The 18161-nt window shown below is 40.1% G+C and overlaps 1 protein-coding gene across 4 annotated transcripts in view; it reads right to left on the reverse strand.

The window, feature by feature from the left end:
- The window catches only part of PAPOLA (poly(A) polymerase alpha), a 56872-nt gene that overhangs the window by 19748 nt on the left and 18963 nt on the right, over positions 1 to 18161 (reverse strand). For all 4 annotated transcript variants that reach the window (XM_058655225.1, XM_058655223.1, XM_058655222.1 and 1 more), the window contains 8 exons: positions 16230 to 16341; positions 15662 to 15751; positions 15432 to 15570; positions 13577 to 13649; positions 12186 to 12306; positions 11192 to 11276; positions 4664 to 4717; positions 3889 to 4008 (listed from right to left, as the gene is read on the reverse strand). In XM_058655225.1, the coding sequence (XP_058511208.1) occupies positions 3889 to 4008; positions 4664 to 4717; positions 11192 to 11276; positions 12186 to 12306; positions 13577 to 13649; positions 15432 to 15570; positions 15662 to 15751; positions 16230 to 16341 (794 nt within the window). The remainder of the gene's footprint in view (positions 1 to 3888; positions 4009 to 4663; positions 4718 to 11191; positions 11277 to 12185; positions 12307 to 13576; positions 13650 to 15431; positions 15571 to 15661; positions 15752 to 16229; positions 16342 to 18161) is intronic.

Consider the following 18161-nt stretch of genomic DNA (forward strand, 5'->3'; position numbering starts at 1 on the left):
CACTTCTCAACCCGCTCCCTGATTAGCTCGTGAGAAAGAAGCAGAGGAAGGCCTAAACCCTTGGGCCCCTGCACCCACGTGGGAGACCTGGAAGAAGTTCCTGGTTCCTGGCTTTGCCTGTCACAGCCCTGGAAATTGCATGAGAGTTGGAGAGTTAGCCAGCCAACAGAAGATGTCTTTTTGTCTCTATGTAACTCTTTTTTTAAAATAAATATACAGGGCTTGGCGGCGTGGCCTAGTGGCTAAGGTCCTCGCCTTGATCCCATGTGGCTGCTGGTTCTAACCCCGGCAGCTCCACTTCCTCTCTATCTCTCTCCTCCTCTCAGTATATCTGACTTTGTAATGAAAATAAAATAAATCTTTAAAAAAAATAAAAATAAAAATAAAATTAAATAAATATACAAAATCTTAGAAAACAGGCCTGGCACTGTGGCCTAGCGGCTAAAGTCCTCGCCTTGAAAGTGCTGGGATCCCATATGGGCGCCGGTTCTAATCCCAGTAGCCCAACTTCCATCCAGCTCCCTGCTTGTGGCCTGGAAAGACATCAAGGATGGCCCGAGGCTCTGGGACCCTGTGTGTGAGGCCCGGAAGAGCTCCTGACTCCTGGCTTCGGATCGGCAGAGCACCTGCTGTTGCAGTCACTTGGGGAGTGAATCATCAAACAGAATATCATCCTCTCTGTCTCTCCTCCTCTCTGTATACATCTGAATTTCCAATAAACATAAATAAATCTTTTTAAAAAATCTTAGAAAAACCCATATGCCTATTACTAAACAAAGTTCTAGGAAAAATACACTTACTTATACAAGTATCTTAAATGATTTCAACAAACCTAAGGCACTGAAATGAATTTCATATCCAAGTTAAGAAGGTATAAAAAACCAGTATACAAACCCGGAGACAGGGGCTGGTGCTGTGGTGCATCCCAGGAAGCCAGTGCACTCATTCCCGGCAGCCCAGTGGGGAGCAGTCCAAGTCCTAGCCACTGCACTGTCTCCAGTTCCCTGACAAGATGACCCAGGTGCTGGGGACAGTGTCGCCCAAGTGGGGACCCCCATGAAGCTCATGGCTTGAGTCTGACCTAGTCCTGACTATTCACAGCCATGTGCGGAGCAGACAAGCAGGCAGACGGGAAATCCATCTCTTACTTTAACACTTTCAACAATCTTTAAAAAAAGGTTGTAAAGTTTAATTTCCAGACCTAGAAGTTAATGTTTAAATTGTTAAAACTTTTATTAATAAAAAGAACATGTGATGCATTTTAGGTATGATTCTAAGAAATACACTTTAAGATTTTTTTTCCCCACAAAATCAGATATACAGGGAGCAGGAGAGACAGAGAGGAAGATCTTCCGTCCAATGATTCACTCCCCAAATGACCGCAATGGCCAGAGCTGAGCCAAACCGAAGCCAGGAGTATGGAGCCTCTGTTGCATCTCCCATGCGGAAGCAGGGTCCCAAGGTTTTGGGCCATCCTCGACCGCTTTCCCAGGCCACAAGCAGGGAGCTGCAGGGCCACTGGGATTAGAACTGGTGCCCATATGGGATCCTGACATGTACAAAGCTAGGACTTTAGCTCTGAGCTACTGTGCGGGGCAAATACACTTCTTAAAATTTAAGTAAAAAGGGTCCAGCACAATGCCGACATGGCTAAATCCTCAACTTGCACATGCCAGATCCCATATGGGTGCTAGGTCATGTCCCAGCTCCCTGCTTGTGGCCTGGATAAACAGTAGAAGATGGCCCTAAGCCTTGGGACCCTGCACCAGTATGGAAGACCAGGAAGAAGCTCCTGGCTCCAGGCTTTGGTTCAGCTCAGCTCCAGCTGTTGTGGCCGCTTGGGGAGTGAACTAGTGGATGGAAGTTCTTTCGGTTTCCTTCTCTCTGTAAATCTACCTTTCCAATAAAAACAAACAATAATAAAAATAAAAAAATGTAGGGGACTGCAGTAGCAGCCTCGTGGCTAAAATCCTCGCCTTACACATGCCAAGATTCCATATGGGCACTGGTTCGTATGCCAGCTGCTCCACTTCCCTTCCAACTCTCTGCCTATGGCCTGGGAGGACCTTGCACTGTGTGGAAGATCTGGAGGAGGCTCCCGGCTTCGGCTCTGCCCAGCTCCAGTCATTGCAGCCACTTAGGGAATGAACCAATGGATGGGAAATCTATAAATCTGATTTTCATGAAAAAAAAAAAAGCTTTTTTATATATTAGGTAAAAAGACTACATGACTTACAATTTGACCACAGATTTAATGATTTAGTTATTATTTCATGGTCTGTCTACTGAATCAGTCTTTTTTTTTGCTTTGTTTTTTCTTTTAAGCTTTAATTTTATTTGAAAGGGAGATTTTCCAGCAATAGCAAGAAAGGGATCTACATGTTGGTTCACTCCCTACATGGCCATAACATCCAGAGCTGAGATGATCCAGGAGCTTCTGGGTTTCCCACAGGGTGTAGAGGCCTGAGAGTTTGAGTCACCATCCTACATTGCTTTCTAGGTCATAAGCAGAGAGCTGGAGGCCAAGTGGAAGACCTGGACACAAACCAGGGCCCACACAAAATGTGGTGCCAGCAGGTGCAAGATCTATGGCTCTGTACTGGCCTCCAATCAGACTTAATAACTAAAACGGCAATAACCAAAAAATTATGAAAAGTTTCAACAACTTTTTTTTGATTTTTCCAAAAGGGAAAAAAATCTATTGTGATGTTTTCACTTGTTAGCTTTAAATTTGTCTTTAATTTGCTTCTATTGTCTTAACAGCTTACTAACAGTAGTAGCAGCAGTGTGTTGTCCCCCCATGTGACACTGCCATCCCAGTGACCATGAAGGTTCATGGCTCACCGAGGCCACTTCTAATCCATGAGTTCTGGAAGTTAGCTGGTCCCTGCCGTGCACGTGAGGGACCTAAATGATGCTCCTGGCTCCTGGCTCCGGCCTGGACCAGCCCTGGCTGCTGCAGCCATTTGGGAAATTAGTCAGCAGATGGAAGATCTCTCTTGCTTTCACTGTAACTCTTTCAAATAAATAAAAAGTAGTAATAGGTGCCCCCGTGATGGCTCATATGGCTAATCCTCCACTTGCAAGCACCAGCATCCCATATGAATGTTGGTTCTTGGCGAAGTTTCTAGGCCCATCCAGCCCCCTGACTGCAGCCTTGGAAAGCAGTGGAGGACGACAAATCCCTGGGGTCCTACATCCACATGGGAAACCTGAAAGAGGCTCCTGGCTTCAGAGCAGCTCAGCTTCAGCAGCTGTTGCCATTTGAGCAATGAACCAGCAGATGGAAGATCCTCTTCTCTATATATCTCCCTTTCCGATAAAAATACATCTTAAAAAACAAAGTAATACCACTCTCCTAACCCTCTAAATAAAGGAGAGTCTCTATTTAAGCAATAAAAGCAGCAGTAAACTGCTGAACAGATCCTTAAAAGGACAGAGTAGGCTTGCTTTTTATTGACTGATTGTTTTTATCATAGTCCAGAATCCAACATAAATCAGGAGTCTCCAAGGTTAAATCAAAATATATTCCGTTTTGTAGAAAACAAACAAAAAAAAGATACAAACACTCAGATTTGCCACACCCAGCTGTTCTAACAACCACTATACAAACAGGAGAGATGAATGTCAAGAAGAAATGCTAAATTTAACGTATCTCCAGATATAATTAACAATCATTATCAGAAACATTATTTTGAAGCTTATTTCAGTGATGATTTTTGAGGGGAAAGTCATTCTCTTTAGTGTTTCTGATCAGGGAAAAACAAATTAAAAATTCCAAATTGGTTTTGAGACACATCATCCACAGAGCAATTATACTAACAAAAGCTGCATATAAATGCTGAGAAAAGGGAGGAGGAAGTTAGATCAGATTAGGAGAATACTTACTTGTCAGGATTTTCTTTGGGTGCTGGAAATGACTGGGGGTTCACATGGGCCAGGGTAATGAATTCATTCTTCTCTAAGCTTCCAACTAGGATTCGGATTTTTGATTCCACCAAGCCCACCCTGAACAAATTTCACTTAGTATTAATGGAAGGTTTGGTTAAATCAAATACACAAAATCAATTTCATGTAATATGAAGATCATAACTAACAAAACATAAATACCAAGGCAATTCAACTAAATTTAAAGGCCCTTTGACCTATTCAAAATACTGAATTGTGAAGGCAAACAATAGCATACTTCACTGAAGCCAACGTGACAAATATTTAAAGATAAATCAGCGAACTAAAACAAAGATCCTTAAATGCCTTTTATTATTTGTGAGTAATATACGGGTGCTGGGGTTGTGGCAGAGCCAGGTAAGCTAACACCTGAACACCAACATCTAGCATGAGTTCAGGCTCTTGGTGCTGTTTCACTTCCCACCTGTGCCCAGCAAATGTGCCTGGGAAAGCAGCAGGTGGCCAATGCGCTAGGGTCACCTCCACGGACGGCTTTCTGGGCTCCTGGCTTTAGTAGGACCCAGCCACAGCTACTGTGGCCATTTGGGAAGAGAACCATAAAATCAGATCTTTTCTTTCTGACTCTCCCTGTGTTAAGTTAGCTTTTCAAATAAACCTGACAACTAAGTGTTTAGGGCCTCCACACATCCACTGTGTTCTGTGATTATCCTACTCATTTTGAAGTGTACTTTCTCTGTCGAGTCTCAATACTCACCATTCTAGGCGCTGTTTTTCTGTTGGTGCACTTGCTAGGAGTACAATATAATGCCTTTGAAGATAAAGATAACAGGCTATTTATTTTATCTACATGCTTTGTGCTGGATATTAAACCATAATGCAGTAAGCTTCTTGACACTGACAGATCAACATCAACTCTGCAAGGAGGACTGCCATAGACACACACGATCAGATACACTAGGCTTCACATTGTCCCGACCAGCAGTGACTCTAACTCCTCTGGAAGTGAGTTTATGAATAACCGTTAACAGAAGACTAAGAAGGCTGAATAAACAGTAACTGATCTTCTTTGTTCAATGATTCAGATGGAGTACTCTAAATATAATATTAAAGAGCTGTTCACTAAAATACAACCTGCTAAAACAAAAACGCTTTAATAGCAACAAAACAGGTCTTTGCCCACAAACATCACTTCGGACATCACACAGCAATCTCAAAAATAGTATCAGATGTATCATGCTTTTTAATTAAAATGAAACTGTAGTGAAAAATATATTGAACACTGAAATTAAGCTCTTTTCCCAAACAAGAGTGTGAATTTTTAAAAAGATGCCGCTAGCATCTTTTGGATTTCTGTTCAGAATTCAGCTGCATTTGGCCCGGCGGCGTGGCCTAGCGGCTAAAGTCCTTGCCTTGAAAGCCCCGGGATCCCATATGGGCGCCGGTTCTAATCCCGGCAGCTCCACTTCCCATCCAGCTCCCTGCTTGTGGCCTGGGAAAGCAGTCGAGGACGGCCCAATGCATTGGCACCCTGCACCCGCGTGGGAGACCCGGAAGAGGTTCCAGGTTCCCGGCATCAGATCGGCACGCATCGGCCCGTTGTGGCTCACTTGGGGAGTGAATCATCGGATGGAAGATCTTCCTCTCTGTCTCTCCTCCTCTGTGTATATCTGGCTGTAATAAAAATGAATAAATCTTTAAAAAAAAAAAAAAGAATTCAGCTGCACTAAAATGAGAGGTTTACCTCTTCAAAATAACACCATGGCCAAATTTTAAGTCTTTTTTTTTTAAGTCCTTTTCAAACAACCTATTCACAACCAAAATATAAGTACTGTAATGAATTTTTTTAGACATTTTACATTTCATAATGCTGGGAGTCAAAATTTCAAACAAAAAACTACCTCAAAAACCAAACTGAAACAATTCTCTGGTATGGGTGTTATTTGGGATAGTGACAGTATGATCCAAAATGTGTGATCAAGTTCTTACTTCAAAGTCTGAGCAGCATTTCCTTTCATACCACAAATTAGGTTGCTAGCCAAAGCAGAAGTCTAAGCTACAGTTAGAAAAAAATACTAGTAACCACAGTTCTCGAGGGCATTTCTAAAGCAAAAAACACAACAAATAAAATGGAAAGGCTGTCTGAAGGGCTGCCAAAGGCTTGGTTAAAATAAGCATTTTAAAAACCAAATGGGAACACCGAAATATTCATGGGAAACACTTCTTGCAACTCAACTTTCTATGAAGTTTTTGAAGTGGCTCCATATTCCACTTAGGAAAGCTCTATCAATTACATTTTTAGATTATCTGAAAAAACAGTTCCAACAGCTATACAAACGGCAGCTCTAAAAACAAAAAGAAACCGACAGTTCTAAAACTTGTACACATCTGTAAAATGGGATAACAGTACTTGTTTTACTGTCATGTCAATGCTGAATTACACTAACAGTCATCAATAAAAATGAGGAATGCCCATTCGTGTGAAAACAGATACACAGGTATATAAACAGTCCTCCTTGTCCAAGTCCAGACACTGGTACTTTCGCACCAGCTGAACGTACTATTCAGCACAAGGCCAATGCAGAGGCCCCGACAATGCCAATAGTCACACAGCAGCACCAGAAGCTCGTGCATCTATCTACAAAGCCATACTCAGATCCTAGGCCAAACCCCAACAAGCTCAAACCCTGGTTTGCATGGCGTTGCGGCATTAGCAAGGGTACGCCACACTGGCTTCTAAGTTTTTAAAAGGACAGCAACCTTTAAAAGCAGACAAAGTATGAAATCAAGAATGCACATAAAAACTCAGGAATCACCTGGATTCAGCGAGCATGGGACATCTCCCCCCCTGCGTTCTAAATTGCCTCTACTACTATTAAAACAGGCATTTTTAATGGCCACCTTGACCTTCAAAAACACTCACATGATGCACAGTATTTTCCATTCTTCAAAGACAGATTCAATCCATTTTACCATAATTCTGCAGGCAAGTTTAACGTCTAGAAATCTAAACAGTTCTGACTGAAATCCAAAGGGAGTTAGGGGGTGGGAATGATGATGAAGCACTAAGTATTTTCTCTGTACTCTGTGTTTGAATAAATGCTTCCGTTCACATACATGTTTAGTAAGTATTTCTGGTAAGGTAAATTCCCTTTACGCAACCAAAATTAAGCAAATGTGAGTTGGAATATAAAATTCACACCACCACGCCCTGGAACCAGTGTTATAGCAGAGGAGTAAGCTGCTGCTAGGGACACTGGTGGCTCCTCCAAACCAGGTTCCAGTCACAGCCATTCCCCTTACGCTCCACTCCTGCAAATTCACCTGAGAAAGCAGATGATGGCCCATCCAGGCCATTTCAGAAGCCAAACTGACAGCTTTCTCTCTTTTTTTCTGCCATTGTGGCTTTCAAATCAATAAAATGTTTAAAGATTTAGCAAAAGATTGGGCCTGGCGGCGTGGCCTAGCGGCTAAAGTCCTTGCCTTGAAAGCCCCGGGATCCCATATGGGCGCCGGTTCTAATCCCGGCAGCTCCACTTCCCATCCAGCTCCCTGCTTGCAGCCTGGGAAGGCAGTCGAGGACGGCCCAAGGCATTGGGACCCTTGCGCCCGAGCGGGAGACCTGGAAGAGGTTCCAGGTTCCCGGCATTGGATTGGCGCAGCATCGGCCCGTTGCGGCTCACTTGGGGAGTGAAACATCGGATGGAAGATCTTCCTCTCTGTCTCTCCTCCTCTCTGTATATCCGGCTTTCCAATAATAATAAATCTTTAAAAAAAAAAAAAAGATGTAGCAAAAGATTAAAATTTCAACTTCATTTTCTAAAAAGTTACATTTCCAAGTTTTAAAAACCAAAACTTGTACACTAAGGTTATGGGAACACAAAATTAGAAATAATTTGCACAGTATTTTGCTGTTGTAATACAAACTGTGATTCCTGCAGCCAATTCTGCAGTGTAGGGGTAGAGCTGCAGCATGTGGCACTGGCATTGCAGGAGTCCAGGATGCTCTGCGCTTCCACAGAACAGCCTGGGAAAGCAGCAGACTGCCCAGTTTTGGCCCTGCACCCATGGAGGAGACCTGAAAAGGATCTAGTGATCAGAGCCTTTCTACATTTCACAGAAATAAACGCTTTAAAAAAAAAAAAGTGACTTCCCAACCTCACAACTGCCACACGTCAATTATCATGCAGATGCTCAAATGTTTTTGGCACTGAGGCTTTAATGCAATTTTATTACCTTCCTCCAAATTTTAAGGTTATCAAATATTTCCAGTACAAAATTAAAAAACAACGTACCCTAAATTACTATAATTTGCATCAAAAGCCTAAGAAAATTTGCTGCCATAGTTATTCAACAGTTGCTAACAGGTAGGGAACACTAGGTCACAAAAAGATCCAAAAATGGTGTTGGTAGCATCCAAGCAGCCTTGGCAGAGACCACTCCTGCTTTACATAGGTTTTCAATTCATTTCATCTCGCATTAGCTTACCTGTGTCGATCATAGCTTATACACATACATAAAACTTACTTCTCTCTTAAAAATGAACTTAATTGTATCCTAAAGAAACTTAGGACAAAGCTTAGTATTCGAAAAACTTATAGCTAATTTATTCGTACATATTTGAAATAACTTATAATTTTATACCGTGGAAAACATTTTGGTTTTCCTAATACCTTTTTCCCTTATTGTGAAACCTAATGCCTAAAAATTTACCTTTCCTAATGTCAATTATTTCTTTATTACTACTAACTTGAAGTGCTAATTTACCTCAAGAGAAATGCAGAAAGTATTTCATCAAATTTTTAAAATAATATACTCAGAAACTAGCATTATCTTTTTTATCACGTCTTTCTTGAAAAAGTAAGTCTGCTTCTTAGAACAACAACACAAAAACTGCTACTGCCCTTCCAAGAAATGCAAGCATTTTTAACACAATTTAAAACTCTGTATGTACCAGGCAGTCACACTTTGAGGATCTACTTAGAGGCATAATGAACTTTCAATGAAAGGACTACTGAGGACCTCAATTCAGGTGTACAACTAATGAAATTTCACAGAATATTTTAAAAAATTGAAATCCCTAACTACAAAAGTCTAATCATATGCATCAGGGTACTCGGTGGCTTGGTAAAAATAAAATCAAGCTGCCACATCACACAATCTTGACTTTGAGGCAGCAGTCGGAAATTTAAATGTCCCTGATGCACTTAGTTGCTGCTACCTTCCCGACACTTGAAACTGCTTTTCATAATTCCATGGCAGATACTAATTCCTTAGTCCCTCAAAGACCTTGTTGTACCCCTTGGGGCCAGAACTGTGGCACACAGGGTTAACCTGCCACATGAGACTTTGGCACACCCTATCTGAGGGCTGTGGGAGTGTTGGTTGACTTCTAGCAGCTTTGCTTCCAATCCAGCTTCCTGTCAATGTAGGAAGGCAGCAGGAACAGCCCAAGCACTTGAGCCCCAACCACCTACATAGCCTGGCCCAGTTGCAATTATTGTGGCTGAGAATGAACCAGCAGTGGAAGAGTTCTCTCAATGTCACTCTGCCTTCCAAATAAACAAGCAAATAATCTTCCCCCAGAAAAGACTGAGGCATAGTTAAAACTTTTTAAAGACTAAAGCTTTAAAAATAGCATCAAAAGATCTAACAATGTGGGCTCAGCAGGGTAGCCTGGTGGCTAAAGTTCTCACCTTGCACATGCCAGGGTCCTATATGGGCGCCAGTTCTAATCCTGGCAGCTCTAGTTCCCATCCAGCTTCCTGCTTATGGGTTGGGAAAGCAGTAGAAGATGACCCAAAGCTTGGGACCCTGCACCAGTATGGAAGGCCAGGAAGAAGCTCCTGGCTCCAGGCTTTGGATCAGCTCAGCTCCAGCCTTTGTGGTGGCCTGGGGAGTGAACCAGTGGATTGAAGTTCTTTCTGTCTGCCTTTACTTCTCCCTGTATATCTGCCTTTCCAATAAACATAAATAAATCTTAAAAAAAAAAGTTCTAATAATGCAAATTATTCAAATAAAATGGCAATGTAAAAGTTTGTTGAGCTTCAACAATGTTCCCTAAGGCAAGGAGTGTCATGCAAGTATGTAAGAATGTCACTATATCCAACTTGCATTCCTACCCACAAGAAAGTGAGAAAATAAATCATCTTTGGTTCTTAGGAATCAGAGCTGCTGATACTTTCCTGTTAGAGCTTCTCTTTACACATAACACTGATATCTATTGCCATTCTAAGGTATCAATGTATGACTATTACTCATAATGTTCAAGAATACTTCCTTTACACTGGTTAAAATAAAAACCAAAAAGAAAATAATCTGTTAAATGGAAAGCACAACTTGTTGGAAAAGCATGAAACAAAGGAATTCAACATCACACTGCTTTTACTAACAAGGTATTCCCAGAATGTAACAATTAAAAGCTGGCTCCACTACTGCTTCATCATGCAATCCGGAAACAAAACACAGAGACATCGTGAAGGTCACCATGCTTGTTTTTAATTGGAGAAAGAGCATAAAGAATCTTCATCAGTGATTACAAAACACAACCCAACACAGGATCAAATGCTCAGAATGTTTCAAAGCATAAAGATTTTTAAGAGGGACTCTGGCAAACTTTCAGCCCAGGGCAAATGAAAGTGCAAGTCTATGTTTTTCTTTCTTTGCTTTTAAATAAATTTATTGTAATGTACAGTCTTCATCAAAATCAACACAATGAGGCTTTTAACCTAACCTAAGATATTAAATTATATTAAAACCATGCATAAAAATGTACCACTTTAAGCCCAACAAAACTATCTGTGGAAATAGTTGAAGGAAGCATGTTAACATTAGGAAAAAATGGCAGGTCAATTTGTTAATTATTGATGGCATTTAATTGGTTATAGATGGACATTTTAGTAGTCCTGTTATGAAGAATCTTAATCATAATCAAGTTTCCAGAAACAGATGAAAATACTTAGTTTCCTAAAAAGACAATATGAACTACAGATTGTAACGGTTCACCCATTGGCCGAGGTATACAGATTTCCTATTTTGGTCATGATTGACATATACCTACACAACAGATGTTGCTACAATGTAGTAACAGCTAGATCAGAAACCAAAACACATTACCAAAGAAGCTTACTAAAAAATCCATGTCCTTCGTGTCAGGAAAGAAACTTACTTACACAGATGCTTAACCGTAAGTCTAATTGCAATCAGCTGCAAGAGAGGACACATAAGCCACCATTCAACCACTACTTAAGAGAGCAAAATGTCCAACATGCCTTAAAATACATACTTGTACTTTTGAAAGAAGTTGGGAGCTTCAAAAAGTTTGGACCACTCTGCCTTACTCAGCAAAATTTCATCTGTGATAGCAAGACCTAAATTAAAAACACATTAGTTTGCATGTTTCAGTCAAGCAAACTCTGTATTTCAATAGCCTTACACATAGACCACATACATTCACTATAATCCTAAAACCACAATTTTAACAAATAGAAATTGTAGTTAATGGCTTCAGAGCATATTTTTATATACAAACTTTTCAAAAACACTGGAGGGCACTGAGGGCTCCACTTCAAAAGAAGCATTATTTTGAAACACCATGTTCACAGAATAACTTTCTTCAAAGCTATGTAGTTACCTTACTAGGGAAAATGTTTTCGTGCCCTGCTAAAATCAAGATAGTGATTGTCTTAAAGGACTAACCTTCCCATGAAGGATTTTCATGGACGAAAGGAAAAGATTTTAAACTTCTAAATTAATACAGCTGGTAGCCATATAGCCAATTCTATCTCCTTGACTGCTTCTAGTCCAAACTAATCAATTCTACTCACATACTTCCCCTAAAAGCCATTCGGTCACAACTATAGTTTCAAATTAACAAGAAAGTGCCATCGAAAATAAATTCTTCCAAAACAATGGGTATTCGGTCCCAAACCTGCACAAAGCCTTCCCAAGAGACAGATGGTTCCATTTGCCTCACTGCCACCAAATGAAGACAAAACACATGCTATCATCTAAAATTTAACAAAGTTATATGGCACCCAGTCACCCCATAATGGCCCAGCTCAAGACATGATTTTAACTGTTGGTTCACTTACCAACCAAAAATAATTTTTTCTACAAGACACTAATTTCAGGTCTGTTCTCAAATATATTATTGTAATCCCATAATGATCACCAAAGCCCACTGCAGTGAATGCTTTAAATTGCAAAGCAGACTACTGGGCTGACAATGGTATGTAAGTTGTTCATCTATAAAGGAAAGCATAACAATAGACACTTACCTTGCTTAAACTCCTCAACCATGACCATCCGTGTTGAAACGGACACATTGTACGTGGAGTTCTGCTGTGGGTATGCTGGTGTAATTATAGGCATAAGATGGTACCTATCACTGGGGTTTACCTACATACAACAACAGCCAATCAGTTTCTTCAAGTACATAGGCAACAGATACTTGGACTTTTTAACCCCTTGTTAAACTGAACCGATTACATTTTTTTTCATTCATAGCTGGAGTTGAGAAAGGAAAACCATATAAGGAGTCATTGTTTTTACGTGAATTCTTCAGAGAATCAGAGATCTAAACCAGTGGTTTGTTGCAATCATTTGGGCATGACTATTTTTGCAACCTTCCTAGAAAAAGTGTGTCTGCTGAGCATAAATGGTTCTGTCTGCATGGGACTCAACTAACAGCTCTGCCTATTCAACAACACAAATGGGGATGCATACACAGTGACGCTGCAGAGAAATTCATACTACAATGTGTTCCGTAGAAAACTTTCAGCAAGATTGGAACTAAGCGTCTAACACACCCTTAAGTTACAGCTTAAGCTTATGATGAGACAGTGAAACTACAGTATCCATGCTGATGTTTCAAGAGGTAATACGAGGAACGAACTTTAATGTCAATCAGTCCACTCGTGGTAAGTGGCCTATTTCCACATAGGAAAACATAGACTCATATCCTCCTAAAATGCCTTGGAAAACCTAACAATCACATAGCTTAATGTAGTGCAACAGAATATAAAACAAAGTTTTTGATTTATCATGTAGCAATTTAATTAAAAATAGAATCTTACCCTAACCTGAATCTCTCAATTAACAAAATGCAAGTTATTAACATTTAAAGTGAGTAAGCAATAAATGCTGCGACTTCCCCATGAACAGAATGGAAGCTTTTTAGTTCAACCACATTTTTATAATCTCTGAAATACCTAAACCAATTTTTACAATGACAACACGGTAATTAAAGTGATATTGCTTAGAAGTCATCTGCCACATGTAAACATTAAGCAACAGCTTTCCTACAACAACCAAACTTCCACCAAAAATATTTTAGTTTAAAAAAAAAAAAAACAGGTTTTTAGTATCTTTTTATTTTTTGTTTTGTTTTTAAAGAACAAACACCCAAACAACTTTGATTTACAAGGTAATTCCTATATAAACTGCTAGTTAAATTTGTATTAAAATCTTTGTACAAATAAATGAGATTTTACACGGTACACAATTACGCTTCTAACATCAGAAGACAATTATAGATGAAATTACTAAAATCAAGTGTAATACGGACATGTCCAACCACAGGTAAAAGCCTGAGACGTCTCCCTGGAGTTTATGCAGATGTTTCTTATTGCACAGTGTGAATTTGTAGGGGAAAAAATAATACACTAACCCTTGGGTCCCATACAGGCAAATTAAGATTGCATTCTTCAGGCTGTTTCAATAGCACTGGATTTGGCCATTCCCTGTTTAAAAAGATTGTAGCACTCGATAAGACTACTGGATATCATCAGCTCAACGTATTTTGTTAAACATACAGCATTTGTGAATGCGATCCTTCTTCCATTTTCCCTGCCAGTCTATATAACCTTTCATTCCTTTCTGCTGAGATTATATTACCTGAAATGCTTTTCCTCTATGAAATTCAATCCAACCATTTGGTAGTCTTCTCACAGAGGCCAGACATCTCTGTCTCTCACAGAAATGATAAAGCACTATTTTAAATCGAGCTCCACCCCACAACACAGCACGTTCACTTCAATCTGAGCAAGGCAAATCCCTTTCAAAGACACAAATGCTGCTTTTATACTGGCTACATCCAAAGACAACTGAGAAAAAGTTACTTTTGATTACACACAAAGCAGCACGACTAATTAAATCAGGGAGATTCCTCAACTTGATGACATAAATGTTGCAAGATGAACAAAGTAGCCAAACTCTATGGCATGAACAGTCTTGTCCTGAAGACACAGTTTATAAAGTAGCTATTTGAGTCCTTCACAGAAGATTAAAAAAAGCAAACCATTTGCATTTGCTTATTTAATGTGTAAATTCTTACCTATCTGATCATAAATGATGAAAATGTGCTGCCATCTTAAATTCCGGAACAGTATACTGAATAGTGTGACATGGTTCTTAATGTATTTAATAACTAATTTTTATGAAACTACTAAAGTTCTTATTATAGAGGAAAGAGGAGCAAGAATAGAAACAGTCCAGAAGAGAGTTAAATCATCAAGTTAAAATCAAGAAAACCAAAAACGGTCATCTTTTGGGCTAAAGCAACCAACAGAAAACAGCAGCAATCTTTTTCTTAAAAGAAACCACAATTGGGGGCTAGCGTCACGGCACAGCACACTAAGCCTCTGACTGCAGTGTAGGAGTCCCAGCACACGTCCCGGCTGCTCCACTTCCCATCCAGCTTCCTGCTAAAGGCCTGGGAAAGTAGAGGAGGATGGCCAAAGTCCCCAGGCCCCTGATCCCATGAGGGAGACCCAAGGAAAGCCAGGAAAGCCTGCTGTGCCATTTAGGGAGTGAACAGGCAGATGGAAGCTCTCTCTGTGACTGAAGGACCAGACAGAAGACATCTCTCTGTAATTTTGCCTTTCAAGTAAAAATGCATAAATCTTAAAAGAAAGAAATCTTAAAAGAAAGAAAAAAAGAGGGAGAAAGAAGTCACAGTTGACAAATGTAATCATCCTAAAATAAAGGAGCTTTGGGGGATGCGAGGGACACTGCCTAGGTAATAACTAACCCCAAAGGCTTACCAATGGCTTTTGTTTCTCCCCAACCACTTGAGCTTTTTATAAAATATATACCTCTAATGTTTTATCAAAGATAAACAAATGGCAAAGAGAAAAACACTGAAAAGCTACTGGTCTATGGATTTAGAAAAATTCAGTGAGTTCAACAGTGTGTACAAGTGCTATCCAAAAGTATCTAATGAATCTATATTCTAAAAAACGCACTTAGAAAAGGATTACAGCTAAAATGTACATCTTACATGGAAGGTAGGCTTAGGCCAGGAGTTACAAATAGAACGTGCCTGACTGCACGGGAACAGCTAGGGAAAAGGAATGGAATCGAGGTCCACCCTCCTCTACACAACGTGACCTTCCCAAGGCTACCTAAGTGCCTACATTCTGAACTAAAATCTGAACCTCAAAGCAACTGCAGAAATGTCATAGAAATAAGACTAAACTTCAGTGTCTACAATCATTTTATTTAAATATAATCTAAACACATACCATTTAGAAAATACCAAGAAAAATTTATGTACAAGAGTTGATGCTATTGCATTTGGATAAAGCTGGCAAGTTCTTGCTACTAGCATAGCCCAGGAAACACCACCGAGGAAACCTAATATATTGGAATAGATGTTGTGGCCTGTTGACAAGGGAAAAGCAAAAAGACAAAGTTAGTGTTGAAGAAAGGTTTAAAGTTTTTAAATAAGTTAGCCAACAAATGCTGAACTCACGTTTGGCCCACAGTTTGATAGCTCTCAGTGTTAACCTGAAGTTGTCAATGTTTGGTACTAGATGTAAAATTTCATCGGTTACCCTGCAACCTAATTAACAGGAATAGAAAAATAAAACATTAATCATCAAAAGTTTCACAATAACTCCAGATTTTGAGACTGCCATCAAATTAAACAAAAACTTTCCTGGTAGAATGAGTAAGAATAACTTACAGAAGAGGAAAAACAAACCTAACACATTATCACCTACTGTAAGCACTGACTTTAACCAGAAGAAACTACACAGAAATTTACCTATCTCAAACCTGCAAAATTAGACACCACAACCTAAAATCACTAATAGAATATCCAAGTATCCCAAGTACCTTTAATGACAGAAAATAAACAATGGTATAAAATGTGGGGGACTAAATCATACTGGGTATTACTCTGTACTGTTAGCTAAGTCACATTTTATTTAACTCACTATAGGTTAATAACATGGCTGTAAAAAGTTGCATAAAACTTTACAATCTGAAAAAAAAGATTTAGTATCCAACTGTGCAAAAGGAAGTAGACTTTGACATACCATTAAGACTTCTTATGCATCTTATGTCTAAGTTTTTAAGTAGACTATCATCTCGTAGGTCCAAATCTTCGGGAATGGTCTGCAGGGCTAATCTTGCAAACAAAATATCAATCTACAAAAAACCAAATCCAAAAAGTTATTTTTAAGGTATTTGTATAAAAAAATTTCTCCTGAAAGCCATGCTCTTCAAATGACAATGCCTGCTATCCATTTCTCAAAATAATCCATATTAGATATTTTAATCAGATAAACTTAAAACATGGTAATATAAAATGGGTCATATACAAACACTTATTTGTATTTTAATCATAGTAAGTCTGAGTTACCTGATGTGCAAAATGAACAGAATGAGTTAAACTTCTAAGGTTTCTGAAGATGAGGCAAATATACCTATTATGCTTGGCCAAAAATTCCTCTGAGTAAACAGGGAGCTCCTAATATAGCAGAATTTAGATGACCATATTATACTATGCTTTTCCAATTTAGTTTTGAGTAACATGAAACCAAAGCACTGTGGGGCACGCTCAGGAGCATCAGGTGCAGTGGACTGAGCCGACTACTGACGCCAGGCCAGCTCAGCTGCTTCCTGACCCAGCCTCCTGCTAAAATGCCTGGCCAAGCAGCAGATCTCGCCCTCCCAACTTGGCGGGTGAGAGGGTGGCCATCTATCTCCCTGTCACTTCAGTCCAGAAAGAAAAAGAACTTTAAAAACACTGTGGAGAAAACAGAGCCCAAAATCTGTACAGTTTGGTCTAACTTTGAAACTTTACTGAATTCAAAGACAAAACTATTTTTGCTTTATTAAAGTTCATACAAAGAAACTCAACACAGAATTTATAATTATACCCAAGAGTATGATTCCAAAAATATGTTGCCATAAACAAGCCTTTTATGAGATCAATGTTTGAAGGGGCTGCTGCTGTGGCATGCCAGATAAAGACTCTGCCAGCAATGCCGGAATCCCATTTGGGTGACATGTCCCAGCTGCTCTACTTCCGTCCAATTCAGCTCCCTGCTAATGAACTGGGAAAAGCAGCGTAAGATCCCACAAAAAATAGTTTTCATGAATAATATTCTTTTTGGGGAAACGGAGCATCACAGGATAATTTACATTACAAATCGACTACAGTCAATAGTAGGAGGCAGGTGTCTGGTCTAGTGAGTAACAGGCCTACGTTCCATTGTAAAGTGCCTGGGTTCAATGCCTGGCTTGACGTCAAAGTACAGCTTCCCTGTTGACGTAGAAGTGACAGCCTGGTGACGTCACCCATGAAGAAGCCCCTTTGAGTTCTCTGCTCCCAGCCTGTCTCCAAACGGGCCATTGCAGGCATGTAAGGGAATGAACCACCAGATAACAACTCACTGGATCTCAAACAAATAAAAATTTTCGAAGAACCAGTTGATGCTGGCTCTGCGGCACAGCAAGTTAGGGAACTGCCAGCCATGTCAGTATCACATACAGGAACTAGTTCAAGTCCCCGCTACTCTACTTTCAATACAGCTCATGTGCCTGAGAAAGCAATGGCGCCCCTGCACCTATGTGGGAGACCTCAAAGAAACTCCAAACTCCTTACATTGGACTGACCTTCCAAACACTGTGGCCAGGTGGGGAGTGAACCAGCAAATGGAAAATCTCTCTTTCTGTAACTCTGCCTTTTCCATTAACAGCATGACTGTACTGTGGTGTGGCACCTCAAGCTGTTGCCTGCAACACATGCTTCCCACATGCATATCAGCTTCAGTCTTGGACACTCTAATTCTCATCCAGCTCCTTGCTTATGATTTTAGAAAGCAGTGAAGGATGGCCCAAAACCTTGGCCTCTGCTCCCAAAGGGGACCCTCGGGAGAAGCTTCTGGACCTCAGCTTCGGATCAGCTCAGCTATGGCTACTACATCCATTTGGGGAGTGAACCACCAGATGCAATTTCTCCT

The sequence above is a fragment of the Ochotona princeps genome, chromosome 26, assembly GCF_030435755.1.
Source record: "Ochotona princeps isolate mOchPri1 chromosome 26, mOchPri1.hap1, whole genome shotgun sequence".
NCBI lineage: Eukaryota > Metazoa > Chordata > Mammalia > Lagomorpha > Ochotonidae > Ochotona > Ochotona princeps.